The following is a 16,936-nucleotide window of genomic DNA, read 5'->3' on the forward strand; positions in this document are numbered from 1 at the left end:
ACAAGCAGCAGTATTGGATCTATATCTGCCTATGTTACTTTTTCTGTGAATTATAAAAGAAAGACAGAAATGTATGATTTCCAGAATGGACCAATTACAGATACAAAAAAAAAGCAGAAACTACATGAGAATTAAGAACTTTGAACTGTTCCTGAGGAATGTCCATTCTGGGCTGTCGTATTATGAGACCCAAATCCTCTTCTGGGCATCATTAGGATGGAACACCAGACTGATGAGGGAAACCATTCCAAGCGTCAGTGACACCAGGAGTGCACAAACTGTAAACTACAACCACAAGTGTCAACTCAAGCCTCATGCTGGAAGTGCAAACAGATGCATTTTGTGTATAGCACTTCAGTATGGAAATGCTGCCCTTTCCAAAGCCTGGGGAAGGCTTCAGCTTTACACGGTGAATAAAATGTGCCAGCAGTGCCTGAGCAGCTTCCCGGGGCCCATCACCTCACCAGGCTCCAGCTGAAAACCACCCCCAAGCACAGAGCTTCTGTCTGCACTTGTAACTTACACAGGGATTTACTCTGTGAACTCTCCACCATCTCGTGGTCACTGCAAGTTCCTTCAGCCATTCCCTGAAGAAGACTGAATGCAGTTTAATGCATTTAGTTATTTATTTCCATACCAGAAGTGATTTTAGGGAAGAAAGAAATTTCCAACTCCTTGGTTACAATTCCTGAAGTACTTCAGAATCCTCTGGGCAGTACTCCCGGTTGTCAAGGGTAACTTTAAGCATTCATTAATCCAGATTTTGGCACATTTATCATTGATCAGACATTTATAATTAATCAAAATGAAGCAGAGCAAAGGCAGTGGAAATTTTAAAGGAAGGGGCAAGGAAGTTAAGAATTATGATTTGATTTAAAATGCTTCAAAAGAACAGCTTTGCAAATCTGCGTGTAATGGGTTGGGGATTCTTCAGAATATGTGGTTGGAAGACAGATTTCCTACTTGAGTGGTTTCCAAACAGTCATCTTGGGAAAAGGGACCTTGGAAGAACAGTATCAGCTGCAGAGTGTGAGTGTGTGTGTGTCCCCTCACAGAGTTACACATCGAAGGGTTAAAAGACCATTTTCCTGGGAGGGAGGCCTTGCACAGACCTGACCCCAGGCTGGCCCAGGCCCCTGCCAGAGCTGTGAGAGGTCGAAGCAGGGCTGTGCACTCCGACCAATTCCATTTTTCCTTGCAGCAGCCAGTGCTCTGGGAAGAGCCGCTGCAGCCAACACGAGGGAGACGTTTGTCCCAGAGGACTCCGCCGGCGTAGGGTCGGAACCAAATGCAGCCCAGGTGTGGTGTGTACGACCTCCAGAGCCCGCTACTTCCTTTTCCTCTTCTCCACGTGTTTGTAGTGGGGGTTGCAGAGCATGGTGAACAGCAGCAGCAGCGGGATCAGCAGGTAGGGCAGGTAGATGGAGAGCAGCACCAGGCGCTCGCGCAGCGTCTGCGGGCCCGCGTGCTCCGACTTGGAGAAGTCGTGGAACAGGATGTGGGCCAGGATGGCAAACAGAGTGGTGGCCACGTGGGTGGAGTAGATAATGGCAGGAGTCCTGATCCATCTGCAGCCACCTGCACAGAAGCAAAAAGAAAACAGTATTTAAGTATTTTGAAACAACCAGAATTCCGGGTGACAGAGCACTGACTGCTGCCTCTCTGCCAGGGTAAGCCATGACTCAGATGGAATAGGGAGCAGAAAAAACCCTCAGTACTGGTAGGAAGCAAGGAAATTTCTCTTCCCTGATGGCAATTTAGAACAAAGGGGTGATCCTGAAAGATCTAAAGTAACAAAATAAGTACACAGGCTTGACCCAGACCTTTAGCTGCCCTGGAAATTAGCCAGATGTCAAATGCTGATGGTGGTTACACAAATGGCTGACCCAACAAAGGCCTGTAGTTACAAGGTTTTGTTTCTGACAAACTTTATTCCGTGCTGCTTTCTCAGGTAGAACACTCGTGTGGGCCCTAGCAGCCCAGCCCTCCGCAGTACCTCCCTCAAACCCCCTAATCTGATACAGAAACGTTCTCTGCTGCACAGCAGCAGCTGTCCTGCAAAAGTGCCCCCAGGAGATGCCCTCAGTCACCCTGGTTCTCCCCCACCTTTCAGGAAGGCGTAGGCAGCGATGGGGAAGAAGGGCAGCTGGAGAAAGGCTTCGCAGTAGATGAACGCCTTGAACCACTCTGGGGGCTGCAGCATCATGGGGTCCCTGAAGGCAGCTGCATACTGCTGCAACAGGTCTGTCAGCTGAAAAAACCCAAAACAACAGTCAGTCACTGAGCATCCCCCAGAGCAGGGCAGAGCTCGTGGTTCTCCGTGGGAGGAAGCCACCAGGGTGTGAGCCCCTGGTCCTGAGCGGGGCTGGGGCTCCTTCCCGGGGCTGCTGCAGGGGAACAGCTCAGCACCAGGAGCTGGGCTCAGGCAGTCACACTTAGCTCCTGACAGAAATGTAAACTCCAGCTCAGCTTTACGTTGGACTTTGAACAGAGAGATATGCATTGAGATCTGCTGGTTAACTATTAATTGGAAATGGTTCCTATACTGGAGTAATCCTCCAGGCAGTTCTGATGGCAAAAACCAAATCACCAGTTGTAAAGCTCAGACAGGAGGTGACAGCCCACCGCACCCTGACGATGAGGGCTGAACTAATTATCTGCCATCCAACTTTATTATCTGCCATCCAACTGTTATTTTAATTGACTTTATCATGTTCATAGTCTCCTATGATTTTGTTCAAAACCCAGAAAACCAGAGATTTTTACGAATAAATTGGTAAATTTGGCATGCCTGCTCCTGCAGCGGCAACAATTCCCTGTTGCATTTTTGGCAGGAGTTTGAGGGAAACCCGGGATCGGAGAGCGCCCGGGCCCGCAGGAGCCCGGCCGGGGCACGTGGCACCGGCCCCGCGCTGCCGCAGCCTCCGGGCGCCGGTGCCGAGCGCGACAGCGGGACAGCGAGGCCATTCCCACCGAAAGGATGTGCTCGGGCAGCCGTGAAACAGCCACAGCCCGCTCTGGGCAGGGGAACATCCCCTCCGCCCGTTCCCGGGGCGAGCAGTGACCCCGCACCGCTTCCCGGGGCCTCCGTGGGACACGGAGCGGCCGCCACATCCCCGTCACAGCTCCCGGCAGCAGCATCGGCCGCAGCCGCCGGACGCAGCATCCCTCTCCCGTTCCTATTCCCTCTCCCATTCCCATTCCCGCTCGGGTTCCCGTTCCCGTCCCCGCTCCTCCCCAATGAATGGCCCGGCTGTGACTCATCCCGCGGGCCCCAGCACCGCTTCGCTCCCAGGCGCTCTTTCACGCGTTCGCCGCAGTTCCTCTCTCCCTCCCCGATGTCTCCACACGGGACTGGGCGCAGGCCGCCCCCGGCCCCATCAAACCGGCGGATGCCCCGCACGCATCCGCGGAACGAGCCCCGGCCCGACCCCCGGCCCCACTCACGGCCCGCGGCGCGATCCCGGCGGGCAGCAGCGGCTGGAGGTCGATGAGCGCCGTGATCGGGATGTGCGAGAGGAAATAGAGGGCGAAGAGCCGCTCCCGCCACCGCGGAGCCGCCGCCATCGCCGCGCCCGGGCCCGCCCCGCGCCCGCGCCGCCCCGCCCCGCGCGGCCACGTCCCGCGACACGGCCCCGCCCCGGCCACACCCTGCCCTGGCCCCGCCCCGCCACACCCCTGCCTGGCCCCGCCCCGGCCACACCCTGTCCTGGCCCCGCCCCGCCACACCCTGTCCTGGCCCCGCCCCGGCCCCTTTCCCCGCTTTCCCCGTTCTTTTCCCGTTTCCTCGTTCTTTTCCCATTTCCTCTTTTTTCCCCTTTCCCCACTCTCTTCCCCCTTCCCCCGTTCTTTTCCCCTTTTCCCATTTTTCCGTTCTTTTCCCCATTCCCCCTTTCCCCACTCCTTCCCCTTTTCCCATTTCCCTGTTCTTTTCCCTTCTTCCTGCTCTTTTCCTCTTTCCTCGCTCTTTCTCTGCTCTTTCCCCCCTTTCCCCGTTCTTTTCTCCACTCTTTCCCTTTTTTTCCGTTCTTTTCCCCCTCTTTTCCCATTTCCCCGCTCTTTTCCCCTCTTCCTGCTCTTTTCCTCTTTCCTCGCTCTTTCTCTGCTCTTTCCCCCTTTTCCCTCTCTTCCTCCGCTCTTTTCCCCGTTCTTTCCCCATTTCCCCGCTCTTTTCCCCATTTCCCAGTTCTTTTTTCCCCTTTCCCCGCTCTTTCCCCTTTCCCCGGCGGTGCCCGCAGCCGCGCCCCCCCAGCCCGGCTCCTGCCCCGCTGGGTCCCGAGCCGCAGAGCCCCGGCGGGGACAGCCCGGCCGGCGCTGCCGCGCTCCGCTGCCCCTGCCCCGGCCCGGCACAGCCGCGGGAGCCGCGGGAGCCGCGGGAGCCCCGGGAGCGGCACCTCCCGCCCGCCGCACCCCAGAGGAGAACGGGAAACGGCCCCGAGACCGAGCCGCAGCCCGGGGGAGAGCGGGCAGGGAATAACGACAGCACCGCCGCCTTCTCAAATGTCACATTTAATGTTTTCACCACTGTACTCCAAATCTACATTTTACAAAGTGACCAGCAAGTGTGCCACATTAACTGACCAACCTCTGAGATTTTACCTTTCATACCAGTGTCTTCTGGGGCTCGATAATTAAACACGTTTCTCATTCAAGTGAATTGAAATGCTTCAGTTGGTTTTATTCTCGTGAGCCTCATAAAAAACAAAGATATTGCACCATCTTTGTTCAGTTATTCAATGTTTGTCTCTTTCACAGCAAATAATTACTTCATTGAAGTTAAAACTTCCAAACATAACTTACTAATAGTCTCCAATTCCAGCTCAGATCACTCTTGTTGAAAATACTCTGCTAAATACAGATAACTTACAATAACTTTAACAGTTAATTGTCCATAACAAACACCATGGTTTCTCTCCAGACCAAGGCTCAAATTTTAAGACCACCTTTTAGTATTCCTTTGTACAGGTGAAAAACAGTCTTCAATTTTCTAGTCTTGTTTTAAATACAAAAGTTGGAAGGGACATTCAAGTTTCAAGTCTCCACACTAAACTTAAAAAAAAAAAAAAAATCATGTGGAGGTAAACAAACCAAGTTGTATACTCCAGGAGGTAGAGGCCTTCAATTTGTGTTCATATATACATATGCACAGAATTCAGTGTTCCAACAGAAAAAGAATTAGCCAAAAAGTAATAAAAGTTATTTACTACTGTGACATTTCAAGACTTCCACAGCTCTGCCTAAAGACACGAACACAATTAACAGAATTCCCTATGTGCTTTTTTTTGTCCTTTTCTTTTTTTTTCTCTCAACTGTCCAGTGCAGGAAAAAGTTCTCACAAAATTTCACAGACCTAAAATGTGCAAGCTAGTTTCTCTCTATACAGCAATGATGTCAGGGATCTCTGAAATTAGCCCATAAATGGAATTATTTACACACATAGAAGATGCATGCTGGGGGGTTTTATGTAAGAAAGAGCAGAAAAACTTCTAATAAAAATAGATTAAATATATATATATATTTATACTGGGTAAGGAAACAGAAGTTTAGTCTCTCCTAGTCACAAACTCATTCTCTCTACTCACAACATTTGATTTTAGAACAGCACACATCACCATCACAGCTCTAGTGAGAAGCTATTTATAGGGTTGGGCATTGGGGACCTGGCCACTTCCCACGGCCACAGCCACCCAAAGGGACTTCATGATTGGTCGCAGTCAAGTTTTCTGTATTCCTTAGTTTTAGAAAACCCAAAATCTTCAGGAATGGCTCAATATCAAAATGTATGTCTATCTGTTTGTACAATCTCACTTCAATAAAAAAAAAGGAAAAAAAAGAAAAAAAAAAAAAAAGAAAAGAAAAAACCTCCCCGAATTTGGTTCAATTCTGTTTGTTCTGAGCTGAGCCATCACAGCTGCACTAGAATTCATAAAACACGTGCAACTCTGGGTAAAATATTTTCTTCTAAAAGCACAACCACTTTACAAGATTAAAAGTCTAGTACATTTCTAAGTATTATTCATATTGTACAAGTAGTGGTTGTTAATTTAAAACTTCATTAGTAAAATTACAGTACAAGCATGATTAACCTCCAGAATTGCAAATCCCAGACTCCAGTGGAAAGCTACATTACATCTTCAGTAGTACGGGGCGCTCGGGTCACTCCCACACCAGCGGCGACGGCGGCATCTCGGAGGGCTGGGCGACCGTGGAGCTGCACAGACAGACAGACAGACGGACGGCTCACGGCAGGGCCAGGGCACTGCTCACTGCTCAGGGCACTGCTCAGGGGCACAGCTCACTGCTCACTGCAGGGCCAGGGCACTGCTCACTGCTCAGGGGCACAGCTCACTGCTCAGGGCACTGCTCAGGGGCACTGCTCACTGCTCACTGCAGGGCCAGGGCAACAGCTCACAGCTCAGGGCACAGCTCACTGCTCAGGGCACTGCTCAGGGGCACTGCTCACTGCTCACTGCAGGGCCAGGGCACAGCTCACTGCTCAGGGGCACTGCTTACAGCTCAGGGGCACAGCTCACTGCTCAGGGCACAGCTCAGGGGCACAGCTCACTGCTCAGGGGCACTGCTCACAGCTCAGGGCACAGCTCAGGGGCACAGCTCACTGCTCAGGGGCACAGCTCACTGCTCAGGGGCACAGCTCACTGCTCAGGGGCACTGCTTACAGCTCAGGGGCACTGCTCACTGCTCACTGCCGGCCAGGGCACTGCTCACTGCTCAGGGGCACTGCTCAGGGGCACTGCTCACTGCTCAGGGCAACAGCTCACTGCTCAGGGGCTCAGCTCACAGCTCAGGGCACAGCTCACTGCTCAGGGCACTGCTCACTGCTCAGGGCACTGCTCAGGGCACTGCTCACTGCTCAGGGCACTGCTCAGGGGCACTGCTCACTGCTCAGGGGCACAGCTCACAGCTCAGGGCACAGCTCACTGCTCAGGGGCACAGCTCACAGCTCAGGGCTCACTGCAAAGGCCCAGGGCCACACCTCACTGCTTGGGGGACCAAACACCCAGGGACAGCAAACCCCAAACCCAACCTGAGCCCGCCAACGGCCACCAGCCCCCACAGCAAATATCCCTTATCTGTGCTTCTTCACCTCTCAGTCCCTCCTTCCAATGCCAGCTCCACAACCAAAACTCAACTTGCCAACCTTCCCAATTCCAGTGTCGGTCTGACTTCTGTTCTTTTGCACAAAAACCTTACTTGAAACTTTTTTTGCATGTTTTACTTAATTCTAGAAGAATTCATAAATACAGTTCACAAGGGTTTTATCTATGGGCCCTTCCTCATCTCAGGAACTGAAAACCTAAAACATTCTGGATGTCTGAATTATAAATATACTAATAAAGGGGAATTAGTATCAGATGTGATTACATACAGTTACCTAATAAAGCTCTTAAAAGCAGCAGACTGAGGGTTGATGCAGAGAGGCACTCTGTTTCCTTTCTGCTGTTCCAAAATGAACTGATGAATTATTTCTGTACACGGGAGAAAAATACAAAACAACACAGCATTAACACTTCTGGCTTCAGGAAAATGCAATGTCAACTGGAGGGAAACAGAACTTCCCTTACTGAGAGGACATTTTAGGGAGGATAAAAAAGCTCCAGCCTCCCTAAATCTGATGGCTCAACTTCAGCTCCAGGCTGCAGGACAGCTGTGGAGGTCACACCTCACAGCCCCAAAAGGCCACACAGTGACTTCCCCAGGGCCATCCTTCAGCAAAAGGATGAGGAACAGGGCACCAGGGATGGGCACGGCTGAGGTCTGAAACCCACAGACCTCTGCAGGTCAGCTCATGCTCGTGCCACTGCCTTATCTCAGAACACTTACAGTTCTGTTCTTTTGGTGAAAATGAATTATTTGCAGTGTCTACTATGGAAAAATACCTAAAAGAAACCAGCACCGGGGTCACTGTGAGGACCCAGAGCACAAATCCCAACTCCATCCCAGCTCCATCCCACGTCCCCCGCTGCAGGCTGGAGCAGAGGGACAACTGCACGTGCAACGTTAACTCCTGCTCACCTTTAACCTGCCGAACAGAACTGAGGTTCTTCTCGAAAGTGTCATCGAACTTGGGGTTAGTGACGGGCTCAAAATCACTGGTATAAACTCTGCCAGTCGACGTGGAGAAACAACACTTGCACATACAGGTGTGGTACCGCAAGCGGCCCTCGTCCAGGTAGGGGTGAGCTAAGGCATCCTTAGCAGATATCCTTTTGGACTGGGAACAGCAAGGAAAGGGAGGAGAGCAGCGTGAGCTGTGTTCAGAGCTACTCATGGATGAATCCTGCGTTTGTGAACCCCTGGTGGTGTGAAGGGAGCTGCCGCTAGAGGGGAGCTGAGGCTCACGAACCAGCCTGGGTGGCACGGCCTCAGCTCAGCCAGCTCGGCCAGAACGTGAGCACACAGCTTTAGAACGTGCCTTTCAAAGGCTTTTTTCTCTGGATAACCTTACAATTGTGACTCCTGCAATAAATCAAAACAAGCTGGGAAAAACAGCATTCCGACTGTTAAGGGAGTCAGAAAGGAATTTTTTTGTTTTAATGTGGAATTTTTTTTTGTTTTAATTTCCATAGTTCTGCTCAGCAAAGCAATCTTAAGGTTTAAAAAATATACACTCCAAAGGCAGTGCTTCTAAGCACTTCATCAACCCCCAGCCTCCTCCTTTGCACTGCAGTCACTCTGTTTTACACTTGCAATATTGGGGGGGTTCTGTGGGAATGAAATAATTAAGATTATCAATTCCAATATCACATTTTCTTGTGACAATTCTCTACAATGTCCCAAGAAACGAAATCCAAAATCCACAGCAGCACATTTTCATTAGAAAAACAGATGCTCAGTGGAAAAACGATCCTGTTCTGTGATTGGGGATGCAGGAGGAATTTTTTGTGTGTTGCAAGACCAGGAACACCCCCGTGTCCCTAATTAGAACTGCATCAAAGTAGCTGATGTTCTGCTACCTACACCCAGCTCGGAAAAGAGCATGAGTCATGCACAGCCTCATCCTTCCCACTGCCAGAGCTTCCTTCCCAGGACCACTCGGATTGAAATGTGAAACCCCCATTCCAGGGGGAATTGATTGGCCAATTATAGGATATTTTTACTTTTTTCATGGACCAGAAGTGCTGCAATGCCATGTAGAAGGAAATCAGCTAAAGCAGCCCTTGACTTACAACACTCATTTAAGCAGCAGACAACAAAACCCGTTCACAGCAGAGGTACTGGAGGTGATTTTCAGTCCTACTTACTGGATCAAAGACCAACATCCTGCAAAGGAGATGAACTGCTTCATGGGTAGCTTGACTGGAGAGTGTATATAGGACAGGAAGGGATGGCTGTAGGGGGAATGGGAGGAAGAGAAGCACAGAGTGTCCTGTCAGATCCATCAGCAGGAGAACCCTGTTCCCGCACGCGCTATTCCACAGCAAGGACAAACTCCTTGTTAAAGGGGACAAGTGGTACTAACGCTTTCCAGCATGACAATAATCACCATTACAAAACCCAGCAACCGTAATCGAGGTCCAACTGATCCCTGCTCCCCTTAGTTCAGGTGCAATCCCTGGAAAAAGCTGCTTTTCTTTATGCATTTTTCTCTACAGACACCACTCCAGCTGTAGCTGCTCCAGGGTTTGATTAACTCCATCGTTTCCAGTAGTTCATTTTTTAATCTCAATCCCTCCCAAATTATGGATTACTTTGCTTTTCTTTGCCCAGGCAATCCACAGCTGACTGACAGTGACAGAAGGACTGTACTGGATGTCAGGGTTGCTGTAAATTTCCCAGTGTAAGTAAGAATTACACCTCCAGAGTGACACCAGTCGAAGTTAACCCTGCAGTGCCACACAGAGCCCTGAGCCCTTCCCAGCCTTGGTTCCTCAGGGCAGCCTATGGAATATAAAGCAGCAGTGCCTGGTAACTCTCCTCCTCCTGGCCTGCTGTCCCACAGCAGAGGGATCACAGCAGGCAGGGGATGGACCCCACAGGTTTTCCTTTGGGAAGGGGGTCAGCAGGGACAGGGACAGCTCACTCACCTGAGGCTGCCAGGGACATGATTCACTTGAACTTTTAAATACCAAAGTGACAAAGTCAATGGAGTATGTAAATACCCATTTTGCCAGCACACAGTGGGGTAGGGGGGGTTTAATCAGAAACTTCTCGCATTAATCTATTTTTACACAGAGCAGCAAAATGCCTCACCCCTCTCTCCCACTGCGCTCACCTACGGCGAGTAAAAATAGTCGGTGTGACAAAGCAATCGCCCGTTTCTAACTTGGGCTTCTCTCCCTGTTAGCCTAATCAGGAAACCAGAAACGTTTAACCACTTACAACCAGCAAAAGCTCCATTGCAGAACATGAAAAGTCAGGAATTTGCACTCAAACATGAAGTGTGCTTCAAGTTGAAAACAGAAATACCAATCATCACCTGGAAGCTCTGTATCCCCTGTCTCCAAGGTGCAATGAGCACTCCAGCTCCCATGGCACTCCAGGGAGAATGAGCACTGTTTTCCCCAGCACACACACAACTAACTCTTAGAGTGTATTTCTTACAACTTTGTGGCCACAGGACATTAAATCTGTAGTGGAAACTTTTTAGACCATTTCACCTCACTAGCTTTTTAGGATTCCCACCACCCTGTGGGTCATAAGACACTGGCTTTAGGAGTCACAACTCTTCTAGCCCATGACAGCAGAAAAATAAACTTGACTTAAAACTGGCAGAGAAAACCTGAAGGAAATCCTCCTGTTATTAATGCTCAAATTAAAAAATCCTGTCATGAAATGGAAGAGTGACAACTTTATGTAGTGGATCCAAAGTGCCAGGGAGGCAGAACTCCCACACGTCAATAATAAAGCAGAATATACATGCAATGCTCATTTCTATGGTAACTACTATTGTAGTGAGCAGACGTGAGAAATTACTTCAACATGCAGAAAATAATGATGCAAACTTAACTACTGGAGCAAGTACAGGCCAATAATTTTGTTAATTTTGTTAGCAATCATAAAAATGACCCTATTGGAGAGTCACAGAGCCTTATCCCTGCACCAGAGATGCCTGCACAAGCATTTCTTTGTATCTGTTAACACTACATTGCATTTGCCCTTTTTATTGCCCAGTCAGCACAATGACTCCATCCTGCCTTTTTCCTTCGGTTTGGTGTCTTTTTCCAAGCTAACTTTTACTCCAGTTGTGTTGAATGCTGTATCTCAGCTTTCAGCCTCTTGTTGGGCCTTCCTGAGCAGCTCAGCTCTGAGCTCAGGTGTGCAGGGACCCTCTGGGTTTGGGGTGCTGGAGGTTCTGCCCTTGGCTCTGGGCAGTGGGTGAATTCCACCTCTCACACTCCTGATCCTGGCAGTGCAGCAGCCCTCCAGGGCTTTATGAATTATACTGTCAATTTTAATTTAGGTCTCTTGCCAGTACTAACACTTAAATTTAACATCTTCATTCAAAGGAGGTATCAAAGCACTGCCGCCTTAGAAAGGGACTTTCACCTGGCTCATCAAGTCCAACAATCCCCCCAAGGCAGCAGCCAGAAATGCCCCTGACTGGTGAAAAGCCCCCCTGTCTCCACAGCAGGTGGAGCCAGCACAGATCAGCCCCCATCCCGAGCGCCACAACCACCCGTGCTCCACTCAGCCCTGTTCCCAGGCACAGAGCAAACGCCCGAGCCGGGTGTTTTCAACCAACAGGCCACAGGAATTCAGTCAGGATGAGAAAGCCTTGGAAGCCCTGCCTGGTGGGGCTGGGGGGCTGCAGTACCTGTTTATGAGGACCCCTGAGTATGTGTGCCTTGGCGCCTTCACAAGCCGTCCTCATCGCCTCCAGCGACGGCGTGCCCAGCAGGTCTGTGATCAGATCCAGCTGCACAGAGCACACAGGACACAGCTCAGACACTCGGACACGGGATGCACTCCACTGCAGCAGCACACTCCCGAGCCACCACGAATCAACATCCTGTCCCTGTCCCCTGGGAGCAGAGCCTGACCCCCCGGCTGTCCCCTCCTGTCAGGAGCTGTGCAGAGCCACAAGGTCCCCCTGAGCCTCCTCTTCTCCAGGCTGAGCCCCTTCCCAGCTCCCTCAGGAGTTCTCCAGCCCCTTCCCAGCTCCACTGCCTCCCCTGGCCACGCTGCAGCCCCTCCCTGTCTCCCCAAGGTGCACCTCTGCCCAGGGGCAGGGGCAGCGGGAAGGCTGGCAGGGAGGGTGAGGGTGGATACCTGCTGGATGGGACTCTGTGCCTGGAACAATATCCTTCTCCCAAGCAACTCTGCAAAGATGCAGCCAACAGACCAGATGTCGATGGCATTGCTGTAGTGCCGGCTGCCCATCAGGATCTCCGGAGCACGGTAATACTGAGTGACAACTTCCTGAGTCATGTGCCGGGATTCGTCTAACTCTTCCACCCTGGCCAATCCAAAATCACAAATCTAAATTGAGAAGGTAAATAAGAAAATTAAAACAACCAAAACACCTTCTGCATTTCAAATAGGCAACCTTCTGGGAAGGAGGCAGGGGATCCCCAACCAGCATTTAAATACAGATAATCTGCTGTAACTGCCTAAGCCAGGGGAGAGGGGATAGGAGGAAATTAAGTTGCTTTGTTCCACAGCCATTTTAACTTCCTACAATTTGATTTGAAACCACAATACATTTTAAGTTGGCATTACAATATTTATAATCTGAAAGATTAAAAAGCTTTGCTCTACAAAAAACCCAACCTCTGTGTACGGAGTATTTCAACTCAAACAAACTTCATTTGCTCAGGACATGTCTCAAAATATTAAAGATTCAGCTCTACTCATTTGGGCTTGGAGAACTGTTAAAAATGTCCTGAACCAGAAGGGTTAAGAAAAGAGACCAAACTTTGCCAATTAGAACTCTTAGCAAATCCCTGTAAACAACACTGAATTTTTGTGTTTGGCACAGCTGTACAACACACCTCAGCCCTCCAAAATTCCATACACCCAAGGTTAATGAAGTGCCTTGGGCATTTGGTGCCATCTTCCCCTGAGGAGCACAGGGACACTGAGAACCCCCCGTCCCTCCCAGGCACAGCACATCCCACCCAAGCCAAACTCAGGAAGTGTCTCTCTTGCTTTCAGAGATGTGGGGAGAGGCAGGGAGGAAAGGGGAAAGGCAGATGTTTGCTCCATTTCTACTTTTTAAAAAATCTGCAGGATTTTTTTCCATTTACATGGACTTTCAGGGCAAGTGTTCACACGGAATGTTTGTTGTTTAAAAGTTAACTACATACACACATGAACATCTTCAATAAATGTAAGCAGCACCTTAAGGACACAGTTGCTGTTCACGAGTAGGTTCCCTGGTTTAATGTCTCGATGTAAAATGCCAGCAGAATGTAGATATTTCAGACCTGAAATATTAAAGGAAATTAAAATAATTTTTTTCCCTTTCAAGAGAAGTTTAAGGCTGACAGCATATTCCCAGAAGGTCTGGCAACTCCTGATCAGCAGAGGCTTTGCCTGTGCCTCAGTTTTCCTACGAGTATCTCCCAGCCACTAGTGCACACTCAGCCACTTAATGACAGGGTACAATTTTGGAGTATGTAAAATAAACAGAAAAAGGAATTCAGCAGTCTTGCTATAAAAATCCCCCTCCCCCCAAAAATCCAACAAATAACAAATCAAAAGCAAAACATCATCTCTGATTATGGCATGGACAGTCTGCTAAGCCCCACACTGGAATTTTCAGACACCTCTTACTGCTCTGTTTTTCAGTAACAATTTTTGCCTTAAGGGGATATAATTACACGTATTTACCCATCTGGTTCAGTCTGACTGTCCTTTTTGTTCCTTGATTCTAAAAGCATGACTTTTCTTTCCCTGACAACACTTCAAGGCAGCAGGGGTGCCATGCTCTTGTAGCTACAATAACTCATGCTTGGTATTTATTCAAATATGAAATTAAAAAAAGTTCCTACAGGAAGCTTATTCAAGATGAGAATGTCTTGAGAATAAACATTAAGAAAAAGAAAAAGAAAATTCTACTACACAATTTTCATTAAATTTAGAGGAAGAAAAATTACCTCTTAAAATCTGGTAAAGAAAAACTTTGACATGATCCGAGCTGAGAGGCTGAGGAGAGACGATAATCTTATGGAGGTCACTCTGCATCAACTCAGTGACAACATATCTGCAGTTCAGGTTAAGGAAAAGCAGAACAAGCACAGAATCTCTTGAAACATTCACTAACTCCTACTTACTTGAGCTCCCACAGGTCAGAGCTATTGAGTTAAAGAGAAGAACGCTGCTTCAGAGGTCAAATTCGCACAGAAATGAAAATAAAAAATGGCTTGTGAAAGAAAACAGATTACTCCACGAGAGTTTGCATCAAGGCAGTTGTACAAAGTTACTGAAAGGCAAATGACAAGTGAGACTGAGGGGAGGTGGCTCCCAGAGGGGCCTGTGTGTGTTCAGGGGTTTCAGAAGCACTAAACAGGGTGAAAGCTGCACACAGGATGGAGACCCTCCTGACAATGCCCTGGCTGTGGGACAACAATAACACACACAGAAATCACCGCAATAAATACTGGGGCAACTACAGGCATTAATTGAAAACATTACTGCTTTAAAAGCTTCGTTTAGCAGTCACATTTGAAACACAAGTCTGCTATTATCACATTTGTGGCTGAAGGAGGTAAAACACATTTGCCCATGTTAACTGATACAGTCAGGTATTGAATGCTCATTTTCTTTCATCTCTACCCAGTCAATGCTCTGCTTTCATCTGTTGCTCTACAAACCCTCTCCAGCCAAATCCCTGCTGGCCAAAGGGTTCATCTGCCAACAGAACACCACACAAAAACTCATTTCATAAATTAAATATCTCCAACTTTTTGAGGAAAAAAATATTAAAATTGCATTCATAAAGAATTCATAAAGAAAAAACCCAACCCTGCAGCACCATAATTTGTAGTCCTCTAATTTTTCTTTTCCTTTAGCAAAGACCCTTTAAAATATTTATACCAGACTTTTAAAATTTGCGGTTTACCTTATACCTGCAACAAATCTTTGCATTCAATTTAATGCAAAATACTTTTAAAAACCCAAAAGCATTACTCTGCACTTTATTATGATAAGATTTTTGTTTTGCTACGCCACAAATCCTCCTAAATCTCAATCCCGAGCATAATGTCTCCCAGATGTCTCAACTAGTTGCCATGCCAACTAAAGCAGCTTAAATTAAATGAGGGCCTGAAATGGCACCTGCACCACTGCAGGTCTGGGGCGCATTAAATCAAGCCCTTGACAGGCTCAGAGGTGCCATTAACCCCAGCAGAGCCATCTGATTATTGTCTCTGGATAATTGAGCCAGCGCCGACGGCGGCGGGCTCCGCGCTGGCCCACGCGCCTCTCCTGCTGCTGGGACCCCGCGTGCAGCAGCCACTGCTGGGGACACCGAGCCAAAGAGAGGCCCCAGCCCGGGGATCTCAGCCCCTCCTCACACAGGTACCTGCAGTTTGCTTTCCCCAGCGCCGGGCCCCGGCCGTGGGGCGGCCGCTGGTGCCGAACACGCCGCTACCCGGCGCTGTACCGGAGAGAAATTGCTCCTGACAGCAGTAATTAGTTAAGTAGCTGTATAAAATTAGATCTACAAATGTACCAATTTGCTTCAGAGTAATTATCAAAGCAAACGCGCGGCACAAAAGAACTCGGCTTGCTCTGCTGGCTGGGACCTGCTGAGTTGGTGAATTTTGTAACGCGACAGACAAGCGCTAGAAAGGGATGGAGTGCCCTCGGTGAAGTGGCACTCTCATCGCGGCTTGGACCGTGCTTCACTTGGTCTGTGCACCCCTCACACCCCGTTCTGTGCTCAGAGTGAGCCTGGCAGTGCCTGCCCAGCTGGTCTGGGTGCACGCCCAGAGGAACTGGCCGCAGCAATGGATCAGAGGAAAACCCTGTCCCAGGGCGAGCACGTGCTGCTGCTACAGCAGGGCTGGCACTGAGCCTCACTGCCTGCAGCAGCCCCTCACCCTGCTCCTCTCCACCCTACAGACACAGGGATCCACCTCAGAATCCACCAGAACGCAGCTCCTTCACCTCTCTGAGAATTCACTGCACAGCTTTGCTTTTCCTGCTATTCAAGCCTTTTCCAGACCCCAGCCCTGAAAAGCGGCGACTCTTCAGCAGCTTCTGATACCCACTGCAATGGGCAAAGTTCTCAAAAAGTTACTACAGAAACTCTGGATGGTTCTTAGAGGAGAACATCCGTGGATCTGCAGGTGTTGAATTCAGTATTGCAACCACCTGTGGAAGGTTTTGTCATTGGAAAAAAGAGCTATCAGTCATTCATTTTTGCACTAGGTGTTATTGGCAAAAACATCAATACCTGTAAGATCCAAAATGGCCACAAAGATTTTTCGACTGGAAACCTCATTATGAATTCAAATTACATCTTCACCTGACTGTTTGCCAGGAATTTTCATCCTAAAACAAAAATCTCACTAGATTAAAATTCCTTTATTCATCACTGGTTTCCTTAGAAATCTTTTAATTTATCATTAAAATGTTAAGGTGGCTTTATAATTAGTTCTCTTTAAAAAATACACTGCAATTCCTGCTGGTACCTACGAAACACTGAATAATTGAAATGAACTCTACCAGCTCATTTGCAACACATCATTCATATCATTTTAGTCATTCTTTTATTACATTTCTTTCCCCAAAAAGGGCACTACAACTCTTTGGAAAGAACAAAGGAAATCGCTCAATACCAACTCCAGCTCTTTACACTTTTATCACTGTTCAAAATGTCCTACTGTAAAAATGGAACAACCCTATGATATCTTTGGGAACTCTACCAGTGGACCAACAAAAGAAGTTTTGACATCCACACCCCCCAAATATGGAACATCTTTACCTGATCCTCTTCAAACCAATCTCAAGTAATTCTCCTTACACT

General features: G+C 48.7%; 2 protein-coding genes across 5 annotated transcripts in view; both read right to left on the reverse strand.

Annotated features, from left to right (window-relative positions):
• Positions 1-607: 607 nt before the first annotated feature.
• Positions 608-3,603, reverse strand: TMEM97 (transmembrane protein 97). The gene is made up of 3 exons (XM_038158106.1): positions 3,448-3,603; positions 2,107-2,251; positions 608-1,578 (listed from the first exon to the last, which is right to left on the reverse strand). Exons 1-3 carry the CDS (start codon positions 3,565-3,567, stop codon positions 1,328-1,330), a joined length of 516 nt encoding a protein of 171 aa, XP_038014034.1. The 5' UTR covers positions 3,568-3,603; the 3' UTR covers positions 608-1,327.
• An 888-nt stretch (positions 3,604-4,491) lies between these two features.
• The window catches only part of NLK (nemo like kinase), a 37,872-nt gene continuing 25,427 nt past the window's right edge, over positions 4,492-16,936 (reverse strand). For 3 of the 4 annotated variants that reach the window (XM_038158049.1, XM_038158047.1, XM_038158048.1), the window contains 8 exons: positions 14,061-14,167; positions 13,303-13,388; positions 12,232-12,441; positions 11,777-11,878; positions 9,264-9,350; positions 8,035-8,233; positions 7,394-7,487; positions 4,492-6,211 (listed from right to left, as the gene is read on the reverse strand). In XM_038158049.1, the coding sequence (XP_038013977.1) occupies positions 6,157-6,211; positions 7,394-7,487; positions 8,035-8,233; positions 9,264-9,350; positions 11,777-11,878; positions 12,232-12,441; positions 13,303-13,388; positions 14,061-14,167 (940 nt within the window). In that variant the 3' untranslated portion in view covers positions 4,492-6,156. Of the gene's footprint in view, positions 6,212-7,387; positions 7,488-8,034; positions 8,234-9,263; positions 9,351-11,776; positions 11,879-12,231; positions 12,442-13,302; positions 13,389-14,060; positions 14,168-16,936 lie in introns of all 4 variants that reach the window. The other variant, XM_038158050.1, reaches the window with a different exon arrangement.

The sequence above is a fragment of the Motacilla alba genome, chromosome 19 (assembly GCF_015832195.1).
Source record: "Motacilla alba alba isolate MOTALB_02 chromosome 19, Motacilla_alba_V1.0_pri, whole genome shotgun sequence".
Classification (NCBI taxonomy): domain Eukaryota; kingdom Metazoa; phylum Chordata; class Aves; order Passeriformes; family Motacillidae; genus Motacilla; species Motacilla alba.